Source organism: Bombina bombina, chromosome 5 (assembly GCF_027579735.1).
Source record: "Bombina bombina isolate aBomBom1 chromosome 5, aBomBom1.pri, whole genome shotgun sequence".
Taxonomy (NCBI): Eukaryota; Metazoa; Chordata; class Amphibia; order Anura; family Bombinatoridae; genus Bombina; species Bombina bombina.
Window position 1 is genome coordinate 590,730,207 of NC_069503.1, and position 23,321 is coordinate 590,753,527.

General features: G+C 38.0%; 1 protein-coding gene across 1 annotated transcript in view; it reads left to right on the forward strand.

Annotated features, from left to right (window-relative positions):
* Positions 1–23,321, forward strand: part of LOC128660624 (epidermal growth factor receptor) — a 411,537-nt gene that overhangs the window by 45,418 nt on the left and 342,798 nt on the right. The window contains exon 3 of the mRNA XM_053714555.1: positions 16,485–16,668. Coding sequence (XP_053570530.1) covers positions 16,485–16,668 — 184 coding nt within the window. The remainder of the gene's footprint in view (positions 1–16,484; positions 16,669–23,321) is intronic.

The window sequence follows — 23,321 nt, forward strand, 5'->3', positions numbered from 1 at the left end:
TCCATCCGATGACGAGCGGCTCCATCTTCAAGACCTCTGAAGATGTCTACCGGTCCGGATCTCCTCTTCTGCCCGGATAGGATGAAGACTTCTGCCCGATGATGGACTTCTTCAGCCGCCGCTTGGAACAAGACTTCAGCCGGAGGATGGACGTCTTCAGCCCCCGCTTGGGCTTGGATCAAGACATCAGAGCCTGGACGGATCGGTGATACCCGGCGTGGTGAAGATAAGGTAGGAAGATCTTCAGGGGCTTAGTGTTAGGTTTATTTAAGGGGGGTTTGGGTTAGATTAGGGGTATGTGGGTGGTGGGTTGTAATGTTGGGGGGGGGTATTGTATGTTTTTTTTTCCAGGCAAAAGAACTGAATTCTTTGGGGCATGCCCCGCAAAAGGCCCTTTTAAGGGCTGGTAAGGTAAAAGAGCTTTTCTATTTTAATTTTAGAATAGGGTAGGGCATTTTTTTATTTTGGGGGGCTTTGTTATTTTATTAGGGGGCTTAGAGTAGGTGTAATTAGTTTAAAATTGTTGTAATATTTTTCTAATTTTGTAAATATTTTTTTATTTTTGGTAACTTAGTTCACTTTTATTTTTTGTACTTTAGTTAGTTTATTTAATTGTATTTATTTGTAGGTATTGTATTTAATTAATTTATTGATAGTGTAGTGTTAGGTTTAATTGTATGTAATTGTAGGTATTTTATTTAATTAATTTATTGATAGTGTAGTGCTAGGTTTAATTGTAACTTAGTTTAGGATTTATTTTACAGGTAATTTTGTAATTATTTTAACTAGGTAACTATTAAATAGTTCTTAACTATTTAATAGCTATTGTACCTGGTTAAAATAAATACAAAGTTGCCTGTAAAATAAATATTAATCCTAAAATAGCTACAATATAATTATAATTTATATTGTAGCTATATTAGGGTTTATTTTACAGGTAAGTATTTAGCTTTAAATAGGAATAATTTATTTAATAAGAGTTAATTTATTTCGTTAGATTTAAATTATATTTAACTTAGGGGGGTGTTAGGGTTAGGGTTAGACTTAGCTTTAGGGGTTAATACATTTATTAGAGTAGCGGCGAGGTCCGGTCGGCAGATTAGGGGTTAATAATTGTAGGTAGGTGGAGGCGACGTTGGGGGCGGCAGATTAGGGGTTAATAAATATAATATAGGGGTTGGCGGTGTTAGGGGCAGCAGATTAGGGGTACATAGGGATAATGTAGGTTGCGGCAGTGTACGGAGCGGCAGACTAGGGGTTAAAAAAATATGCAGGTGTCAGCGATAGCGGGGGCGGCAGATTAGGGGTTAATAAATATAATATAGGGGTCGGTGATGTTAGGGGCAGCAGATTAGGGGTACATAGGTATAATGTAGGTGGCGGCGGTGTACGGAGCGGCAGATTATGGGTTAATAATAAAATGCAGGGGTCAGCGATAGCGGGGGCGGCAGATTAGGGGTTAATAAGTGTAAGGTTAGGGGTGTTTAGACTCGGGGTACATGTTAGGGTGTTAGGTGCAGACTTATGAAGTTTTTTTCCATAGGAAACCATGGGGCTGCGTTAGGAGCTGAACGCTGCTTTTTTGCAGGTGTTAGGTTTTTTTTCAGCTCAAACTGCCCCATTGTTTCCTATGGGGGAATCGTGCACGAGCACGTTTTTGAAGCTGGCCGCGTCCGTAAGCACCGCTGGTATTGAGAGTTGCAGTGGCGGTAAATTATGCTCTACGCTCCCTTTTTGGAGCCTAACGCAGCCATTCTGTGAACTCTAAATACCAGCTGTATTTAAAAGGTGCGGGGGAAAAAAAGCCAGCGTTAGCTACGCGGTTCGTTACCGACAAAACTCTAAATCTAGCCGTAAATAAATGCTAGATAGAATGATGCATTCAAAGATAAAATATTCTAAGAATTACATGTAGATGTCTTTTTTAAAGTTTCATTAGCTGCTTAAAATATTGACAAAACAAGTGTATAGTTTTAGTGTCTATAAAACAGTGGGAACTGCCATGTTGTAACCTAGCTTACCTTTTCTGCTGTGGCCAATTAGAGACAGTTATAACTAGGCCACTACAGTGTGCAGCCAATGGCTATGTGAAATATAACAGTAGCTCACAATTTCAGAATAGAATTACAGGAAAAGGGGGACAAAAAAATAATGAAATTATATTGCAGAGGTTTTTTTTATATATATACAATTTATAATTTTATATTACCTTCTCAAAGTGTTTAAGGTCCCTTTAACTGTGTATTTATTGTAAATATTTCACATTCTAATGTTCCTTACATAGGGGATATTTTCTAAATATTTTTTAATAGATATTCCTATATATAGCTGAATACATTTATATCTAATATAGAGCCAGATTACAAGTGGGACTCTATTTAACACTCCCGTTCGAGAAGTAAGCATTTTGCGCACGTCGGGTTGCGCTCATATTATAAGTTGAAAGTAAACAGTTTTAACTTGCGCTAACCTGACGCACGTAAAAAGCTGAACTTAGATTATTGCGCACATAATAACATTTTTCCCCATAGACGTCAAGAGATCAAAAAACGTGGAAAAAACCTAACACCCTATTCACTAGCAAACCCGATCCCATATTCTCAAGTACGCTAACCTGACATGAAAATATTAATATTTCACATTCCAATGTTCTTCACATAATAGACTATGTTCTATTTATTCATAATTATATATTTCTATATATATATATGATTTTGTTTGCACAAATATATATCTATTCATATATATATATACTGTATGTATATATATATTTATACACACACATACATGATTATATATACAGTAGGTATATATATATATATATATATATATATATATAAATATCTATTTAAAAATACTTAGAACATAATCCCCTATGTGCAGAACATTGGAAAGTGAAATATTTACAGTAAATACAATGTTAAAACATTTATTAAATATGAATATTGCATAAATATATATATATATGTACATATGTATTTATGTGTTATATATACACATATAAATACATAAGTACATGCATATAAACACATATATATATATATATATATATATATATATATATATATATATATATATATATATATATATATATATGTATACACATAAATGCATACATACTTACAACCACAATTACGAAAAAGTTGGGACAGTATGGAAAATGAAAAAAAAAATTAAATTCACCATGTACTATCTGAAAAGTAAAAAGCACAACCCTAAAGTCTGCTTATAAAAAAGCGCCACTTGTCAGAGATAAATTACATAGAGGTTAAATGTATTTCTATATATAAAAGTTAATGAGTGATAGTAATAGTAGTATTAGAAAACCCCCCAATGTTACATATTACACAATCTGTATAATGAGAAATATATTACACAATCTGTATATGAAATATATATATTATATATAATATATATCAACCTAATGTCAGCTTATGAGTACCTCTCCCTTCAGTTAAAATGTATACACTTGTGTCAAACAATATACACAATTATCCAACTGACAATAATAAATGTTACATGAAAAAATGTTACATGCAAAAAAAAAGGATATGCGTAATTCACAAATTCATGACCCTTCTCCTTCAGTCCACACTGCCGCTCCTGTAAAAACACACCGGCAGGATAGGGTGGTGCTAGATAAGAAACAAAAATAAATGAAAAAGACAGGAGCGCAAGGGACTGATCTAAGAGTAGTGTTGTTTTAAAAATAAGTTTAATTTACACATATAAAAATTCACTCACACTTTTAATCCTCAAACATATGAGGTATGAAAAGGCACGATAGTAAGAGGACCAATACAGCTCTGTACGAACCCAGGATGACAGTCTCTTTATCGGATCGCTTCTATCAGTAGCGTGTCTACAGGATCAGCTATGCTGCTACCTTCGCATTAATCTGTCCGTGATGACTCCCTGGGATTTTCGCATAATAGTCAGATGTCTCAGTGTCCCAATGTTTTCTTACATATATGCCAGAAAAGATACACAAGACGCTGGACGCCAAACAGACTCCTACAGACTTTCACAAGCTGGCTAGAACGCTGTGTGTCCGATTGCTCCAAGCGTACGTCGATGTGGGTGTGGCCTAATGCGTTTCATGGGGCTCCTCCCCACTTTGTCAGAGGCATGCCCACATACCTAGACAGCTACCTTTTATAGGATTTCCCTATTGTCTGAACAACAACGTTAAGGAGAAAAACACACATGTAAGTCTAAAGTAACATTGATTCTCTTTGCTATGGTAAACTCCTTAACAATGTACCACGTAAATATATTAGTGAGAAAATTCATACATTCCTTATACAATATTTACATTATCACAAAGCGTGTTTTTCACATTATACCATTATTAAACTCTACTTATTCAATATTCCTATATTGCATACTTGCTGTACATTCATATTACCCTTAAAAGGCATATAAGATTGTTATCGTATATTGTCAATATTATATATCGAAAATTAAGAATTGAAAAACACACACACTGGTAGCCTTATTTATCTAATAGCTATTCACATGTTCGAAGGTTTACATAGAATTACCCATATAAGATACATAATAAATAAAAAATATATATATGTATACATAGTAAAATATAAACATATATATTTATCTATATGCACAATATAAGATGACATAAAAAGCTTAAAAGACAATATATCAATTAATAGCCATACATATTATTAAACATTGTGTGTTTTTTTCAATTCTTAAATTTCGATTTATAATATTGACAATATACGATAACAATCATATATGCCTTTTAAGGGCAATATGAATGTACAGCAAGTATGCAATATAGGAATATCGAATAAGTAGAGTTTAATGATGGTATAATGTGAAAAACATGCTTTGTGATAATGTAAATATTGTATAAGGAATGTATGAATTTTCTCACTGATATATTTACGTGGTAGTTAAGGAGTTTACCATAGCAAAGAGAATCAATGTTACTTTAGACATACATGTGTCTTTTTCTCCTTAACGTTGTTGTTCAGACAATAGGGAAATCCTATAAAAGGTAGCTGTCTAGGTATGTGGGCATGCCTCTAACGAAGTGGGGCGAGCTCCACGAAATGTGTTAGGCCACGCCCACATCGACGTAGGCTTGGAGCATTCGGACACACAGCGTTCTAGCCGGCTTGTGAACGTCTGTAGGAGCCTGTTTGGCGTCCAGCGTCTTATTTATCTTTTCTGGCATATATGTAAGAGAACATTGAGACACTGAGACATCGGACTTTGATGTGAAAATCTCAGGGAGTCATCACAGACAGATTAGGTAGCAGCATAGCTGATCCTGTAGACACACTACTGATAGAAGTGATCCGATAAAGAGACTGTCATCCTGGGTTCGTACAGAGCTGTATTGGTCCTCTTACTATCGTGCCTTTTCATGCCTCATATATTTGAGGGTTAAAAGTGTGAGTGAATTTTTATATGTGTAAATTAAACTTATTTTTAAAACAACACTACTCTTAGATCAGTTCCTTGCGCTCCTGTTTTTTTGTTTTTTTTTGTCACCATGTACTATATTGAAAACACATTATCAACACATTAACCATTAACCAACTAGTGCCTTATGTGCCCAAATGCTTAACCCCTTAGTGACCAGACCACTTTTCAATTTGTTGACCATCTGGGACCAAGGCTATTTTTGCATTTCTGCGATGTTTGTGTTTAACTGTAATTTTCCTCTTACTCATTTACTGTACCCACACATATTATATACTGTTTTTCTCGCCATTAAATGGACTTTCTAAAGATATGATTATTTTCATCATATCTTATAATTTACTATAAAAAAAAATATAAAATATGAGGAAAAAATGAAAAAAAAATGCACTTTTTCTAACTTTGAGCCCCAAAATCTCTTACACATCTACAACCACCATAAAATACCAATGCTAAACAGTTTCTAAATTTTGTCCTGAGTTTATAAATACCCAATGTTTACATGTTCTTTGCTTTTTTTGCAAGTTATAGGGCAATAAGTACAAGTAGCACTTTGCTATTTCAAAACCATGTTTTTTCAAAATTGGCGATAGTTACATTGTAACACCAATATCTGTCATGAATCCCTGAATAACCCTTCAAATGTATATATTTTTTAAAAGAAGACAACCTAAGGTATTAAACTTGGGGTATTTTGACTTTTTTCATGCAACCATTTTACCACCAATCTATGCCAAAGTTTGGGGGGGAAAAAAAAATAATTTGATTTTTTGACAAAATAGCAATTTAAGAATACATTTACTGATAATATTAAGGGTTACTGCCAAATAACACCCTCATATGTCTTCAGCAGCATCTCCTGGGTACAGTGATACCACCCATGTATAGGTGTGTCGGGTTCTCGGGGGGCTAAAATCTCTTATTTTTAGGGAGTGCATTCCAGTTTTTCAACTTGGAATTTTCACATCGGTCATCATGCACCCATGTCCTATTTGGGACATTTCTGAAGCTGGTCAATGGAATTTACCCCCATCAAACCATATATTTTTGAAAAGTAGACACCCTAGGGTATTTCAAATGCTTGTATTTTAACACTTTCCATGCACTAATTCAACCACCAGTCTTTGTCAAACCTTTGGGTAGTCATTATTTTGTGTTATTTTTCACACACATTGTACTTTAGGCATGGATTCTCAGTTCCTGTTATGTGTTACTGCCAAAAAACACATCAATATGTGTTCAACAACATCTCCTGAGTACAGTGATACCACCCATGTATAGGTGTGTAAGGTTCTCTGGGGGCTAAAAGGCCTTAATTTTAGGAAGCGCATTCCAGTTTTTCAACTTGGAATTTTCACATCGGTCATCATGCACCCATGTCCTATTTGGGACATTTCTGAAGCTGGCCAATGGAATTTACCCCCATCAAACCATATATTTTTGAAAAGTAGACACCCTAGGGTATTTCAAATGCTGGTATTTTAACACTTTCCATGCACTAATTCAACCACCAGTCTTTGTCAAACTTTTGGGTAGTAATTTTTTTGTGTTATTTTTCACACACATTGTACTTTAGGCATGGATTCTCAGTTCCTGTTATGTGTTACTGCCAAAAAACACCTCAATATGTGTTCAACAACATCTCATGAGTACAGTGATACCACCCATGTATAGGTGTGTCGGGTTCTCTGGGGGCTAAAAGGCCTTAATTTTAGGAAGCGCATTCCAGTTTTTCAACTTGGAATTTTCACATCGGTCATCATGCACCCATGTACTATTTGGGACATTTCTGAAGCTGGCCAATGGAATTTACCCCCATCAAACCATATATTTTTGAAAAGTAGACACCCTAGGGTATTTCAAATGCTGGTATTTTAACACTTTCCATGCACTAATTCAACCACCAGTCTTTGTCAAACTTTTGGGTAGTTATTTTTTTTGTGTTATTTTTCACACACATTGTACTTTAGGCATGGATTCTCAGTTCCTGTTATGTGTTACTGCCAAAAAGCACCTCAATATGTGTTCAACAGCATCTCCTGAGTACAGTGATACCACCTATGTATAGGTGTGTTGGGTTCTCTGGGGGCTAGAAGGCCTTATTTTTAGGAAGCGCATTCCAGTTTTTCAATTTGGAATTTTCACATCGGTCATCATGCACCCATGTCCTATTTGGGACATTTCTGAAGCCGGTCAATGAAATTTACCCCCATAAAACCATATATTTTTGAGAAGTAGACCCCCTAGGGTATTTGAAATGCTGGTATTTTCACACTTTCCATGAACTTATTTAACCACCAGTCTTTGTCAAACTTTTGGGTAGTCATTTTTTTGTGTTATTTTTCACACACATTGTACTTTAGGCATGGATTCTCAGTTCCTGTTATGTGTTACTGCCAAAAAACACCTCAATATGTGTTCAACAACATCTCCTGAGTACAGTGATACCACCCATGTATAGGTGTGTTGGGTTCTCTGGGGGCTAGAAGGCCTTATTTTTAGGAAGCGCATTCCAGTTTTTCAACTTGGAATTTTCACATCGGTCATCATGCACCCATGTCCTATTTGGGACATTTCTGAAGCCGGTCAATGAAATTTACCCCCATAAAACCATATATTTTTGAGAAGTAGACCCCCTAGGATATTTGAAATGCTGGTATTTTCACACTTTCCATGAACTTATTTAACCACCAGTCTTTATCAAACTTTTGGGTAGTCATTTTTTTGTGTTATTTTTCACACACATTGTACTTTAGGCATGGATTCTCAGTTCCTGTTATGTGTTACTGCCAAAAAACACCTCAATATGTGTTCAACAACATCTCCTGAGTACAGTGATACCACCCATGTATAGGTGTGTTGGGTTCTCTGGGGGCTAGAAGGCCTTATTTTTAGGAAGCGCATTCCAGTTTTTCAACTTGGAATTTTCACATCGGTCATCATGCACCCATGTCCTATTTGGGACATTTCTGAAGCCGGTCAATGAAATTTACCCCCATAAAACCATATATTTTTGAGAAGTAGACCCCCTAGGGTATTTGAAATGCTGGTATTTTCACACTTTCCATGAACTTATTTAACCACCAGTCTTTGTCAAACTTTTGGGTAGTCATTTTTTTGTGTTATTTTTCACACACATTGTACTTTAGGCATGGATTCTCAGTTCCTGTTATGTGTTACTGCCAAAAAACACCTCAATATGTGTTCAACAACATCTCCTGAGTACAGTGATACCACCCATGTATAGGTGTGTTGGGTTCTCTGGGGGCTAGAAGGCCTTATTTTTAGGAAGCGCATTCCAGTTTTTCAACTTGGAATTTTCACATCGGTCATCATGCACCCATGTCCTATTTGGGACATTTCTGAAGCCGGTCAATTAAATTTACCCCCATAAAACCATATATTTTTGAGAAGTAGACCCCCTAGGGTATTTGAAATGCTGGTATTTTCACACTTTCCATTAACTTATTTAACCACCAGTCTTTGTCAAACTTTTGGGTAGCCATTTTTTTGTGTTATTTTTCACACACATTGTAATTTAGGCATAGATTCTCAGTTCCTGTTATGTGTTACTGCCAAAAAACACCTCAATATGTGTTCAACAACATCTCCTGAGTACAGTTATACCACCCATGTATAGGTGTGTTGGGTTCTCTGGGGGCTAGAAGGCCTTATTTTTAGGAAGCGCATTCCATTTTTTACACTTCCCATTTTCACATCCCATGCATCCATGTTCTATTTAAGACATTTCTGAAGCCGGCCAATGTAATTTACCCCCATAAAACCATATATTTTTGAAAAGTAGACATCCTAGGGTATTTCAAATGCAGGTGTTTTAACACTTTCCATACACTAATTCAACCACTAGTCTTTGTCAAACTATTGGGCATTCATTTCTTTGTGTTATTTTTCACATACATTGTATTTTAGACATGGATTCACAGCTCCTGTTATGTGTTACTACCAAAGAAGACACCAATATGTGGTCACCAACATCTCGTGAGTTCAGTGATACCACCTATGCATAGGTTTGGTGGCTTGTTTGGGCGGTGCAATGCCAAATGTCTGACATGTGTTTGTGATTTTTTTTCACATTTAGCATATTTTCTTTGCCTATCGTCTTTTTTGGGGGTCTTTTAACATACCCCAATTTATTTGTTTTCCATAAATGTGATTATATTTAAAAAGTTGACCCCCCAAGGTATTATACATGGAGTGGTTTGATGACTTTGATGCAACCGTTTTAGCCCCAAAAATTGGAGAAAGTATATGGTGGTAATTTTTCAATTTTCATTGTTACAGACACATTGCTTTTTTACTATGATTTAGGAGAGACTGTTGTAAGTTATTGCAAAAGAATACTTCAGGTTGTTTTCTGCAAGGCACCCTGAGTACACCTATGCCCCCCATGCATAGGTTTGCCAGGATTTTGGGAAGGTTATGTTACATGATTTTAGTTATTAAAAATGAGAGTATTTCTTCTGATAGGCCTATCTTTAGTTTGGGGCCTATCACATACCCCACTTTTATTTATTGCATTCAAAGTGTATATTTTTTAAATGTTGACACCCCAAGGTATTGTATATGGTGTGCTTTGATGCCTTTGAAGCAACCGTTTTAGCCCAAAAAATTGGAGAAAGTATATGGTGGTAATTTTTCAATTTTCATTTTTACAGACACATTGCTTTTTGACTATGATTTAGGAGAGATTGTTGTAAGTTATTGCAAAAGAATACTTCAGGTTGTTTTCTGCAAGGCATCCTGAGTACACCTATGCCCCCCATGCATAGGTTTGCCAGGATTTTGGGAAGGTTATGTTACAATTTTATGACTTGTGATTTTAGTTATTAAAAATGAGAGTATTTCTTCTGATAGGCCTATCTTTAGTTTGGGGCCTATCGCATACCCCACTTTTATTTATTGCATTCAAAGGGTATATTTTTTAAATGTTGACACCCCAAGGTATTGTATATGGTGTGCTTTGATGCCTTTGAAGCAACGGTTTTAGCCCAAAAAATTGGAGAAAGTGTATGGTGGTAATTTTTCAATTTTCATTTTTACAGACACATTTCTTTTTGACTATAATTTAGGAGAGACTGTTGTAAGTTATTACAAAAACATACTTCAGGTTGTTTTCTGCAAGGCACCCTGAGAACACCTATGTCCCCCATGCATAGGTTTGACAGGGGTCTTGGTTAAAAAAAAAACAGGCCCAATTTTAGAAAAAAATAGAGTAGTGAAATGTAAAAATCTGGCACAGTAAAAGTAAAAAAAACAAAAAAACATCTAACTGTAAACATAACCAAAAAAAAAAAAATATATATATGTAACAGCAAAAGTATTTATTTTTTTAAAAATTGACCATTGTATGGTACCGCTTGAAGCAGTCCCCAATGCAGAGTGCAGGCTGTCCAGGGCAATCAGGACAGTGATATATGGTGTCCCTTCTCTTCCCCCTCTTGGTACAGACTCTGCATTTTTTTGTGTGGTTTCTGCTTTGTGGCAGTAGGGGGGATTTTAAAAATAAAATGGGTAGCCCCAACTCTGCTCTCTCCCATCACCGCCCGGGGAGCAGGTGCATCATGGTACAAAATCCCCGTAATAATCTGGAGCTGAAACTGTAAAAAAGTCTTTTTAACTCTGGGGTTTGCTTTTTTGAACAAAAAAAAAAGCGTTGTGGGTTGCAATCTGCATTAGGTAAATTGCAACCTTTTTGTACCAGGCCCTTGTCTTCCGCATAATTAGGTAGGGCTGCAGCAGCTGATCAGCCAGATCAACCCCACCCATATGCCGGTTATAAGACTTGATGCACACTGGCTTCCTTATGATCTCAGCTCTGCCACGTACAGAAACCGCCACCGTCCTCTCTGTGTGGATGGTGGTAAGAAGGTATACATCCTTCTTGTCTCTGTACTTCAGTGCCAACAGCTCCTCTTGGCGCAGAGCTGAGGTCTCCCCCCTTCGTAGCCGGGTGCGTACAAGCTGTCCTGGGAAACCTGCGCGGTTCTTTTTAATTGTACCGCAAGCTACTGTATCAAAGCAATACAGTAGCTTGAACAAAAGGACACTTGTATAAAAATTGTCTAAGTACAAGTGATACCCTTTGTTCATTAGGGGTAATATCAGGTCCCAGACAATCTTGCCAGTGGTTCCCATATGTTCTTGGCAACCTGGAGGGTCAAGGTGGCTATCCTTTCCCTCATACACCCGGAAGGCCTGAGTATACCCAGTCTCGCTGTCACAGAGCTTATACACCTTTACCCCATATCTGGAGCGTTTGGAAGGAATATACTGCTTGAATCCCAGCCTTCCCTTATACTTCATTAGGGATTCATCAACGCATATATTCCTTCCAGGTGTTTAAGCCTCTGCAAACCTGGCAGAAAAGTGGGTTATCAGGGGGCGGATTTTATACAGCCTGTCAAATTGGGGATGCTCCCTAGGGGGGCACAGGCTGTTGTCGCTGAAGTGCATGAAATGCAGAATCATTTCATACCTCTTCCTCGACATAGTCTGGGAGAAAATGGGGGTAGAGCAGATGGGGCTAGTACTCCAGTAGGAGCGAATGGAGGGTTTCTTTATGATGCCCATCAGCATAGTCAATGCCCAGAATTTTTTTAATTCTGGCACATTGATGGGGGCCCATTGCTGCTTTGCCAAATATGTTCCAGGCTTTGCAGCACGGAACTGATGGGCATATAAATTAGTTTGGGCGACAATGTTCCCCAATATATCATCGCCCAGAAACACTTCCAGAAACTGCTGGGGGCTAAAACCTGCCACATCTATATTTATGCCAGCATTTGCTGTGAAGGGTGGGATATCTGGCCTCTGGAGATGAGGCGTTACCCACTCTTCAGCAGCAATGGCAGCAACACGCCTCCTTCTGGCAGGGGGGCTAGCAGGGGGGCTGGCAGGGGGGGGTAGCAGGGGGGCTAGCAGCCACAGATACATTACTATCAGTTGAGACTGCATCTAGTGATGTATCTGAGCACATGGCAGGGTCAAAATTGGGGTCTGAGTCAGAAATAGAGGCATCTGACTCTGACGCAAGGATGGCATACGCCTCCTCAGCACTATATCTTTTCTGTGACATTTTTGTATCTGTCACAGAAAACAATTACTAAAAAAAATTAAATTAACTAAATTAATTAACTAAATTAACTAGCAAAAAAGTACAGCTATGCTACTGCCAGTGATTTATAGCGATCACTGGCAAGCTAGGGGTTAATGGCTCTGAAAATTAAATTAAATTAACTAAATGTTTCTGAAAAGAGCCTTTGGGTTTTTAAAAAATTACAACAACAAAATTAACCCCTAAAAAATGCACAGACAGCAAAAAAGTACAGCTATGCAACTGCCAGTGATTTATAGCGATCACTGGCAAGCTAGGGGTTAATGGCTCTGAAAATTAAATTAAATTAACTAAATTAATTAACTAAATTAACTAGCAAAAAAGTACAGCTATGCTACTGCCAGTGATTTATAGCGATCACTGGCAAGCTAGGGGTTAATGGCTCTGAAAATTAAATTAAATTAACTAAATGTTTCTGAAAAGAGCCTTTGGGTTTTTAAAAAATTACAACAACAAAATTAACCCCTAAAAAAATGCACAGACAGCAAAAAAGTACAGCTATGCAACTGCCAGTGATTTATAGCGATCACTGGCAAGCTAGGGGTTAATGGCTCTGAAAATTAAATTAAATTAACTAAATTAATTAACTAAATTAACTAGCAAAAAAGTACAGCTATGCTACTGCCAGTGATTTATAGCGATCACTGGCAAGCTAGGGGTTAATGGCTCTGAAAATTAAATTAAATTAACTAAATGTTTCTGAAAAGAGCCTTTGGGTTTTTAAAAAATTACAACAACAAAATTAACCCCTAAAAAAATGCACAGACAGCAAAAAAGTACAGCTATGCAACTGCCAGTGATTTATAGCGATCACTGGCAAGCTAGGGGTTAATGGCTCTGAAAATTAAATTAAATTAACTAAATGTTTCTGAAAAGAGCCTTTGGGTTTTTAAAACATTACAACAACAAAATTAACCCCTAAAAAAATGCACAGACAGCAAAAAAGTACAGCTATGCAACTGCCAGTGGTTTATAGCGATCACTGGCAAGCTAGGGGTTAATGGCTCTGAACATTAAATTAAATTAACTAAATGTTTCTGAAAAGAGCCTTTGGGTTTTTAAAAAATTACAACAACAAAATTAACCCCTAAAAAATGCACAGACAGCAAAATGCAGCAAAAAAAAAAGTGCACCTATGCTACTGCCAGTGATATATAGTGATTACTGGCAAGCTAGGGGTTAATGGCTCTGAAAATTAAATTAACTAAATGTTTCTGAAAAGAGCCTTTGGGTTTTTAAAAAATTACAACAACAAAATTAACCCCTAAAAAAATGCACAGACAGCAAAATGCAGCAAAAAAAAAGTGCAGCTATGCTACTGCCAGTGATATATAGTGATCACTGGCAAGCTAGGGGTTAATGGCTCTGAAAAGAGCCTTTGGTTCTATATTTTTTAACAAATAAAAGAAATAAATCTCTCTCTCTGCTAAATACAGGTCTCTCTCTCTCTCTCTCTCTCTCTCTCTCTCTCCAACAAAATGGCAAGTGAGGAGAGGGAGGGAGATCCACACTGATCATAGTCAATATTTACAAATATTGACATGATCAGACAAATGGGGTATTTTATTATTATTATTTTTTTTAGGGTGGGAGGCTCAGATTGGGTGACCCTAGCTTGCCCCTATGATGATGCAGGCTAGGGACACCCCCAGAGGCCCCATGATGCACTGGGCATCGCCATCTTGGATGCCTAGTGAAGGGGGAGGGGGGGGCTATTTAGGGCTTTTTTTTATTTTATTCGTTTTTTTTTGTTTTTTTTTTTTACTTTTATTTTACAACTAACTAAGTGCCTCGACCCACCGAGGCACTTAGCACACAAGCAGAGCATCGGAAGCGTGTCCGATCGCTTCCGATGCTCTGAAACACTGCCGGGCTCCACGTGGAGCGAAACCGGAAGTGATCACTTGTGGGGGAGTGATCAATCCGGTCCCGGCACTCGGGAACAGTATTGCAGGATGCCTAGACATCAAGGCAAGCCTGCAATACTGTTAGAGCAGCTGGAAGCGATTTCGATCGCTTCCAGTGCTCTGTTAAACCGACGACGTATGCCATACGTCCTCGGTCGTTAAGTGCTTTTTTTTTGAGGACGTATGGCATACGTCGTCGGTCGTTAAGGGGTTAAAGGGACACTGAACTCAAATTTTTTTCTTTCGTGATTCAGATAGAGCATGTAATTTTAAGCATCTTTCTAATTTACTCCTATTATCAATTTTTCTTCGTTCTCTTGCTATCTTTATATGAAAAAGAAGGCATCTAAGCTTTTTTCTTGGTTCAGACCTCTGGACAGCAGTTTTTGATTGGTGGATGAATTTATCCACCAGTTAGCAAGGACAACCTAGGTTGTTCACCAAAAATGGGCCGGCATCTAAACTTACATTCTTGCATTTCAAATAAAGATACCAAGAGAATAAAGAACATTTAATAATAGGAGTAAATTAGAAAGTAAAATTTCATGCTCTATCTGAATCACAAAAGAAAAAAATTTGGGCTCAGTGTCCCTTTAATAGGTGTTATTAAAAGAAATGGTGATGTTACACAATGGTAAACAGTCGACTGTCCCAACTTTTTTGGAGTGTGTTGCAGTCATCTGATTTGAAATGAATGTACATTTTAAAAAATACATTGAATTCACAAAGTAAAACATCAAATAATGTGTTAATAAAGTGTTTTTAACCCTTTAAGGACACAGCTTTCAGTTTGCTCAATTGTTTTATGACGGAAAAATTCTGTCATATGTCCTTAAGAGGTTAATATAGTACAGGGTGAATTGAATTTTCATATCGGTTTAGTACACATGAGTATATTTGATCAGGTTTGCGCGAGAGCGGGTGTGATTTTTCTACTTTTTTATCCATTGACTTATATGGGAAGTATGTGAACGCGCACACAGTATTATAACTTCGGCTCCTTGGGCTCATCTAGTTAGCGCTCGAATAAGAACAGTTCACTTTCAACTCGTAATACGATCACACCCTAGCGAACGCAAAAGGCTTACTTCTAGCGCAATTAAGGATTGAGCGGGATTGTTAATTAGCGTGTCACTTGTAATCTGGCCCAATGTGTTTTTAATTTGGCATGAATGCAAATATGTGTTTGTGTTAGAATGATACATAATCCTTTTCCTTTAATCTAAGTAAATAAAAGTACATTTTTCTTGTGAAGGTGTAAAAACGTTCTTCAGTCATTCCTTTTTGACTTAGTTAAGTATTTATTCAAGTTGGTCACACCCCTCCACATGTATATATAAATATATGCAGTGCAGGTTACATCAGTATTGTATCTTAAAGGGACAGTCTACTCCAGAATTGTTATTGTTTAAAAAGATAGATAATCCCTTTATTACCCATTATCCTGTTTTGCATAACCAACACAGTTATAATAATATACTTTTTACCTCTGTGATTACCTTGAATCTAAGCCTTTGCAGACTGCCCCCTTATTTTAGTTATTTTGACAGACTTGCATTTAGCCAACCAGGGCCCTCTCACTTGTAAATTCACGGGCATGGTCAAAATGTTATCTGTATGGCACACATGAACTTGCGCCCTCTATCTGTGAAAAACTGCCAAATGCATTGAAAAAAGGTTTTAGAAATTAGCATATGAGCCTACCTAGGCTTAGCTTTAAACAAAGAATACCAAGAGAACAAAGCAAATTTGATGATAAAAGTGAATTGGAAAGTTGTTTAAAATTGCATGCCCTATCATGAAAGTTTTATTTTGACTAGACTGTCCCTTTAAAACTGAACCCTCAATCTACATTTGTTTTGAGTTTGCAATCATGTATAACATTGCTAAAAACATTGTTTCAAACACTGCTGCCAGCTGGCTAAAGTGTATCTATGATAGACATAAACAAATGTATTCAACATTTTTATTTATTTTTTCACTTTTAGAGCATACGAGAAGTAGATGGTTATGTTCTTATAGGACTCAACTCTGCAAAGACTATTAAACTAGAGAATCTTCAGATTATTCGTGGAAACACCTTATACAGAAACAAATATGCACTTGTTATTGTGTCTAACAATGGTCAGTATAATAACAGCTTGGAGGAACTGCCCCTGAGACACTTAACAGGTAAGAAATCTGCAAAGATTGTACAGTCACAGAGTGCGCATAAAGTATAATAGGAAACATTGATAAGATGGCAGATAAAAATCAAAAGGCCAATTAAGTGCTAGTGGAGCACTTTTTTAAGCATGGAACACATATTACAAGTTGAACGTAAACTGTAAAATATGCGCTCAACAGATTAGCATGCCTGAAGCCCTAGGCCCCTAGTTATCAAGCCGTCAACCTCAAATACGCTGGAATTCCGCAGCGTATTTGAGGCGAGGCAGATTCGCCTATGTTATGAAGCCCTACAGACCGGCAAATATAGAATCTGGTGACGTAAGCATCGATCCGCCGGACTCAGTCCGACACAGATCGATTCTTACGTCACTCCAGATGTTCCGAACGCAAGTTCGGCACAATCTGACTACTTTTGGGAGTTATCAAAATCCCAGCAGGTACGCTCGGCACTTTTACGGCCCAGCGTACCTGGTTTTCAATCCGCCGCCCTGGAGGTGGCGGATCCCATAGGAATCAATGTGAGTCAGACCATAGCGAAAGTTAAATTTCGCTGCTGACTTACATTCCATTCATTCCTATGGGAAGTGTGTACACCTAACACCCTAACATGTACCCCGAGTCTAAGCACCCCTAATCTGCCCCCCCTACACCGCCGCCACCTATATTAAACATTTTAACCGCAGCTAAATAAATTGTTTAACCCCTAAACTGCTGCTCCCAGACTCCGCCGCCACCTATATTAAACTTATTAACCCCTAATCTGCCCCCCCTACACCGTCGCCACCTATAATATTTTTATTAACCCCTCTCCTGCCCCCCCTATACCGCCGCAACCTATAATAAAATTATTAACCCCTAAAGCTAAGTCTAACCCTAACCCTAACACCCCCCTAAATTAAATCAAATTTAAATCTAACAAAATAAATTAACTCTTATTAACATGGGCCTAGATTTGGAGTTCGGCGGTAGCCGTCAAAACCAGCGTTAGAGGCTCCTAACGCTGGTTTCGTCCGCCCGCTGGTATTTGGAGTCAGTGATTAAAGTGTCTAACGCTCACTTTTCAGCCGCGACTTTTCCATACCGCAGATCCCCCTACGCCATTTGCGTATCCTATGTTTTCAATGGGATCTTTCTAACGCCGGTATTTAGAGTCGTTTCTGAAGTGAGCGTTAGAGCTCTAACGACAAAACTTCAGCCGCCTGAAAATAGCAGGAGTTAAGAGCTTTCTGGCTAACGCCGGTTCATAAAGCTCTTAACTACTGTACCCTAAAGTACACTAACACCCATAAACTACCTATGTACCCCTAAACCGAGCTCCCCCCACATCGCCGCCACTCGATTAAAATTTTTAACCCCTAATCTGCCGACCGCCACCTACGTTATACTTATGTACCCCTAATATGCTGCCCCTAACCCCGCCGACCCCTGTATTACATTTATTAACCCCTAACCTGCCCCCCACAACGTCGCCGCCAGCTACTTAAAATAATTAACCCCTAATCTTCCGACCGCAAAGCGCCGCCACCTACGTTATCCCTATGTACCCCTAATCTGCTACCCCTAACACCGCCGACCCCTATATTATATTTATTAACCCCTAATCTGCCCCCCTCAACGTCGCCGACACCTGCCTACACTTATTAACCCCTAATCTGCCGAGCGGACCTGAGCGCTACTATAATAAAGTTATTAACCCCTAATCCGCCTCACTAACCCTATCATAAATAGTATTAACCCCCTAATCTGCCCTCCCTAACATCGCCGACACCTACCTTCAATTATTAACCCCTAATCTGCCGAGCGGAGCTCACCGCTATTCTAATAAATGTATTAACCCCTAAAGCTAAGTCTAACCCTAACACTAACACCCCCCTAACTTAAATATAATTTACATCTAACGAAATAAATTAACTCTTATTAAATAAATGATTCCTATTTAAAGCTAAATACTTACCTGTAAAATAAATCCTAATATAGCTACAATATAAATTATAATTATATTATAGCTATTTTAGGATTAATATTTATTTTACAGGCAACTTTGTAATTATTTTAACCAGGTACAATAGCTATTAAATAGTTAAGAACTATTTAATAGTTACCTAGTTAAAATAATAACAAATTTACCTGTAAAATAAATCCTAACCTAAGATATAATTAAACCTAACACTACCCTATCAATAAAATAATTAAATAAACTACCTACAATTACCTACAATTAACCTAACACTACACTATCAATAAATTAATTAAACACAATTCCTACAAATAAATACAATTAAATAAACTAGCTAAAGTACAAAAAATAAAAAAGAACTAAGTTATAAAAAATAAAAAAATATTTACAAACATAAGAAAAATATTACAACAATTTTAAACTAATTACACCTACTCTAAGCCCCCTAATAAAACAACAAAGCCCCCCAAAATAAAAAAATGCCCTACCCTATTCTAAATTAAAAAAGTTACAAGCTCTTTTACCTTACCAGCCCTGAACAGGGCCCTTTGCGGGGCATGCCCCAAGAATTTCAGCTCTTTTGCCTGTAAAAGAATAAATACAATACCCCCCCCCCCAACATTACAACCCACCACCCACATACCCCTAATCTAACCCAAACCCCCCTTAAATAAACCTAACACTAAGCCCCTGAAGATCTTCCTACCTTGTCTTCACCATCCAGGTATCACCGATCCGTCCTGGCTCCAACATCTTCATCCAACCCAAGCGGGGGTTGGCGATCCATCATCCGGTGCTGAAGAGGTCCAGAAGAGGCTCCAAAGTCTTCCTCCTATCCGGCAAGAAGAGGACATCCGGACCGGCAAACATCTTCTCCAAGCGGCATCTTCGATCTTCTTCCATCCGGTGCGGAGCGGGTCCATCTTGAAGCAGACGACGCGGATCCATCCTCTTCTTCCGTTGTCTCCCGACTAATGACGGTTCCTTTAAGGGACGTCATCCAAGATGGCGTCCCTCGTATTCCGATTGGCTGATAGGATTCTATCAGCCAATCGGAATTAAGGTAGGAATTTTCTGATTGGCTGATGGAATCAGCCAATCAGAATCAAGTTCAATCGGATTGGCTGATCCAATCAGCCAATCAGATTGAGCTCGCATTCTATTGGCTGATCGGAACAGCCAATAGAATGCGAGCTCAATCTGATTGGCTGATTGGATCAGCCAATCGGATTGAACTTGATTCTGATTGGCTGATTCCATCAGCCAATCAGAAAATTCCTACCTTAATTCCGATTGGCTGATAGAATCCTATCAGCCAATCGGAATTCGAGGGACGCCATCTTGGATGACGTCCCTTAAAGGAACCGTCATTAGTCGGGAGACAACGGAAGAAGAGGATGGATCCGCGTCGCCTGCTTCAAGATGGACCCGCTCCGCACCGGATGGAAGAAGATCGAAGATGCCGCTTGGAGAAGATGTTTGCCGGTCCGGATGTCCTCTTCTTGCCGGATAGGAGGAAGACTTTGGAGCCTCTTCTGGACCTCTTCAGCACCGGATGATGGATCGCCAACCCCCGCTTGGGTTGGATGAAGATGTTGGAGCCAGGACGGATCGGTGATACCTGGATGGTGAAGACAAGGTAGGAAGATCTTCAGGGGCTTAGTGTTAGGTTTATTTAAGGGGGGTTTGGGTTAGATTAGGGGTATGTGGGTGGTGGGTTGTAATGTTGGGGGGCGGTATTGTATTTATTCTTTTACAGGCAAAAGAGCTGAAATTCTTGGGGCATGCCCCGCAAAGGGCCCTGTTCAGGGCTGGTAAGGTAAAAGAGCTTGTAACTTTTTTAATTTAGAATAGGGTAGGGATTTTTTTATTTTGGGGGGCTTTGTTATTTTATTAGGGGGCTTAGAGTAGGTGTAATTAGTTTAAAATTGTTGTAATATTTTTCTTATGTTTGTAAATATTTTTTTATTTTTTGTAACTTAGTTCTTTTTTATTTTTTGTACTTTAGCTAGTTTATTTAATTGTATTTATTTGTAGGAATTGTGTTTAATTAATGTATTGATAGTGTAGTGTTAGGTTAATTGTAGGTAATTGTAGGTAGTTTATTTAATTATTTTATTGATAGGGTAGTGTTAGGTTTAATTATATCTTAGGTTAGGATTTATTTTACAGGTAAATTTGTTATTATTTTAACTAGGTAACTATTAAATAGTTCTTAACTATTTAATAGCTATTGTACCTGGTTAAAATAATTACAAAGTTGCCTGTAAAATAAATATTAATCCTAAAATAGCTATAATATAATTATAATTTATATTGTACCTATATTAGGATTTATTTTACAGGTAAGTATTTAGCTTTAAATAGGAATCATTTATTTAATAAGAGTTAATTTATTTCGTTAGATGTAAATTATATTTAAGTTAGGGGGGTGTTAGTGTTAGGGTTAGACTTAGCTTTAGGGGTTAATACATTTATTAGAATAGCGGTGAGCTCCGCTCGGCAGATTAGGGGTTAATAATTGAAGGTAGGTGTCGGCGATGTTAGGGAGGGCAGATTAGGGGGTTAATACTATTTATGATAGGGTTAGTGAGGCGGATTAGGGGTTAATAACTTTATTATAGTAGCGCTCAGGTCCGCTCGGCAGATTAGGGGTTAATAAGTGTAGGCAGGTGTCGGCGACGTTGAGGGGGGCAGATTAGGGGTTAATAAATATAATATAGGGGTCGGCGGTGTTAGGGGCAGCAGATTAGGGGTACATAGGGATAATGTAAGTTGCGGCGGTTTACGGAGCGGAAGATTAGGGGTTAATAATAATATGCAGGGGTCAGCGATAGCGGGGGCGGCAGATTAGGGGTTAATAAGTGTAAGGTTAGGGGTGTTTAGACTCGGGGTACATGTTAGAGTGTTAGGTGCAGAAGTAGGAAGTGTTTCCCCATAGGAAACAATGGGGCTGCGTTAGGAGCTGAACGCTGCTTTTTTGCAGGTGTTAGGTTTTTTTTCAGCTCAAACAGTCCCATTGTTTCCTATGGGAGAATCGTGCACGAGCACGTTTTTGAGGCTGGCCGCGTCCGTAAGCAACTCTGGTATCGAGAGTTGCATTTGCGGTAAAAATGCTCTACGCTCCTTTTTTGGAGCCTAACGCAGCATTTGTTTGAACTCTCGATACCAGAGTTAAATTTATGGTGCGGCCAGAAAAAAGCCCGCGGAGCGTTAACAGCCCTTTTACCGCCAAACAAGGCCAAAATCTAGGCCTAAATTATTCCTATTTAAAGCTAAATACTTACCTGTAAAATAAACCCTAAACTAGCTACAATATAACTAATAGTTACACTGTACCTATTTTAGGATTTATTTTTATTTTACAGGCAACTTTCAATTTATTTTAACTAGCTAGAATAGCTATTAAATAGTTATTAACTATTTAATAGCTACCTAGCTAAAATAAAGAGAAATGTACCTGTAAAATAAAAACTAACCTAAGTTACAATTACACCTAACACTACACTATCATTAAATAAATGAATCCTATTTTAAACTAAATACTTACCTGTAAAATAAACCCTAAGATAGCTACAATGTAATTAATAATTACATTGTAGCTATTTTAGGGTTTAAATTTATTTTACAGGTAACTTTGTATTTATTTTAACTAGGTAGAATAGCTATTAAATAGTTATTAACTATGTAATAACTACCTAGCTAAAAGAAATACAAAATTACCAGTAAAATAAATCCTAACCTAAGTTACAATTAAACCTCACTACACTATCATTAAATTAATTAAATAAATTAGCTACCAATACCTACAAATAAATGCAAATAAATACACTAACTAAAGTACAAAAAATAAAAAAAGAACTAAGTTACAAAAAATGAAAAAATAATTTACAAACATTATAAAAATATTACAACAAATTTAAGCTAATTACACCTACTCTAAGCCCCCTAATAAAATAACAAAGCCCCCCCAAAATAAAAAATTCCCTACCCTATTCTACATTTAAAAGATACCAGCTCTATTGCCTTACCAGCCCTTAAAAGGGCCTTTTGCGGGGCATGCCCCAAAGAAAACAGCTCTTTTGCCTGTAAAATAAAAATACAACCCCCCAACATTAAACCCACCCCCACACACCCCTACTCTAACCCACCCAAACCCCCCTTAAAAAAAAACTAACACTACCCCCCTGAAGATCATCCTACCTTGAGTCGTCTTCACTTAGCCGAGCCGAATTCTTCATCCAATCAGGGCGATGTCTTCATCCAAGCGTGGCGCTGAAGAGGTCCATCATCCGGCTGAAGTCTTCATCCAAGCGGGGGCTGAAGAGGTCCATCATCCGGCTGAAGTCTTCATCCAAGCGGGGGCCGAAGAGGTCCATCATCCGGCTGAAGTCTTCATCCAAGCGGGGGCTGAAGAGGTCTTCCATCCGGCTGAAGTCTTCTATCAAGCGGCATCTTCAATCTTCTTTCTTCCGGCTCCATCTTCATCCCGCCGACACGGAACATCCTTCCTCCACGACGAACTCCCGACGAATGAAGGTTCCTTTAAATGACGTCATCCAAGATGGCGTCCCTCGAATTCCGATTGGCTGATAGGATTCTATCAGCCAATCGGAATTAAGGTAGGAATAATCTGATTGGCTGATGGAATCAGCCAATCAGATTCAAGTTCAATCCGATTGGCTGATCCAATCAGCCA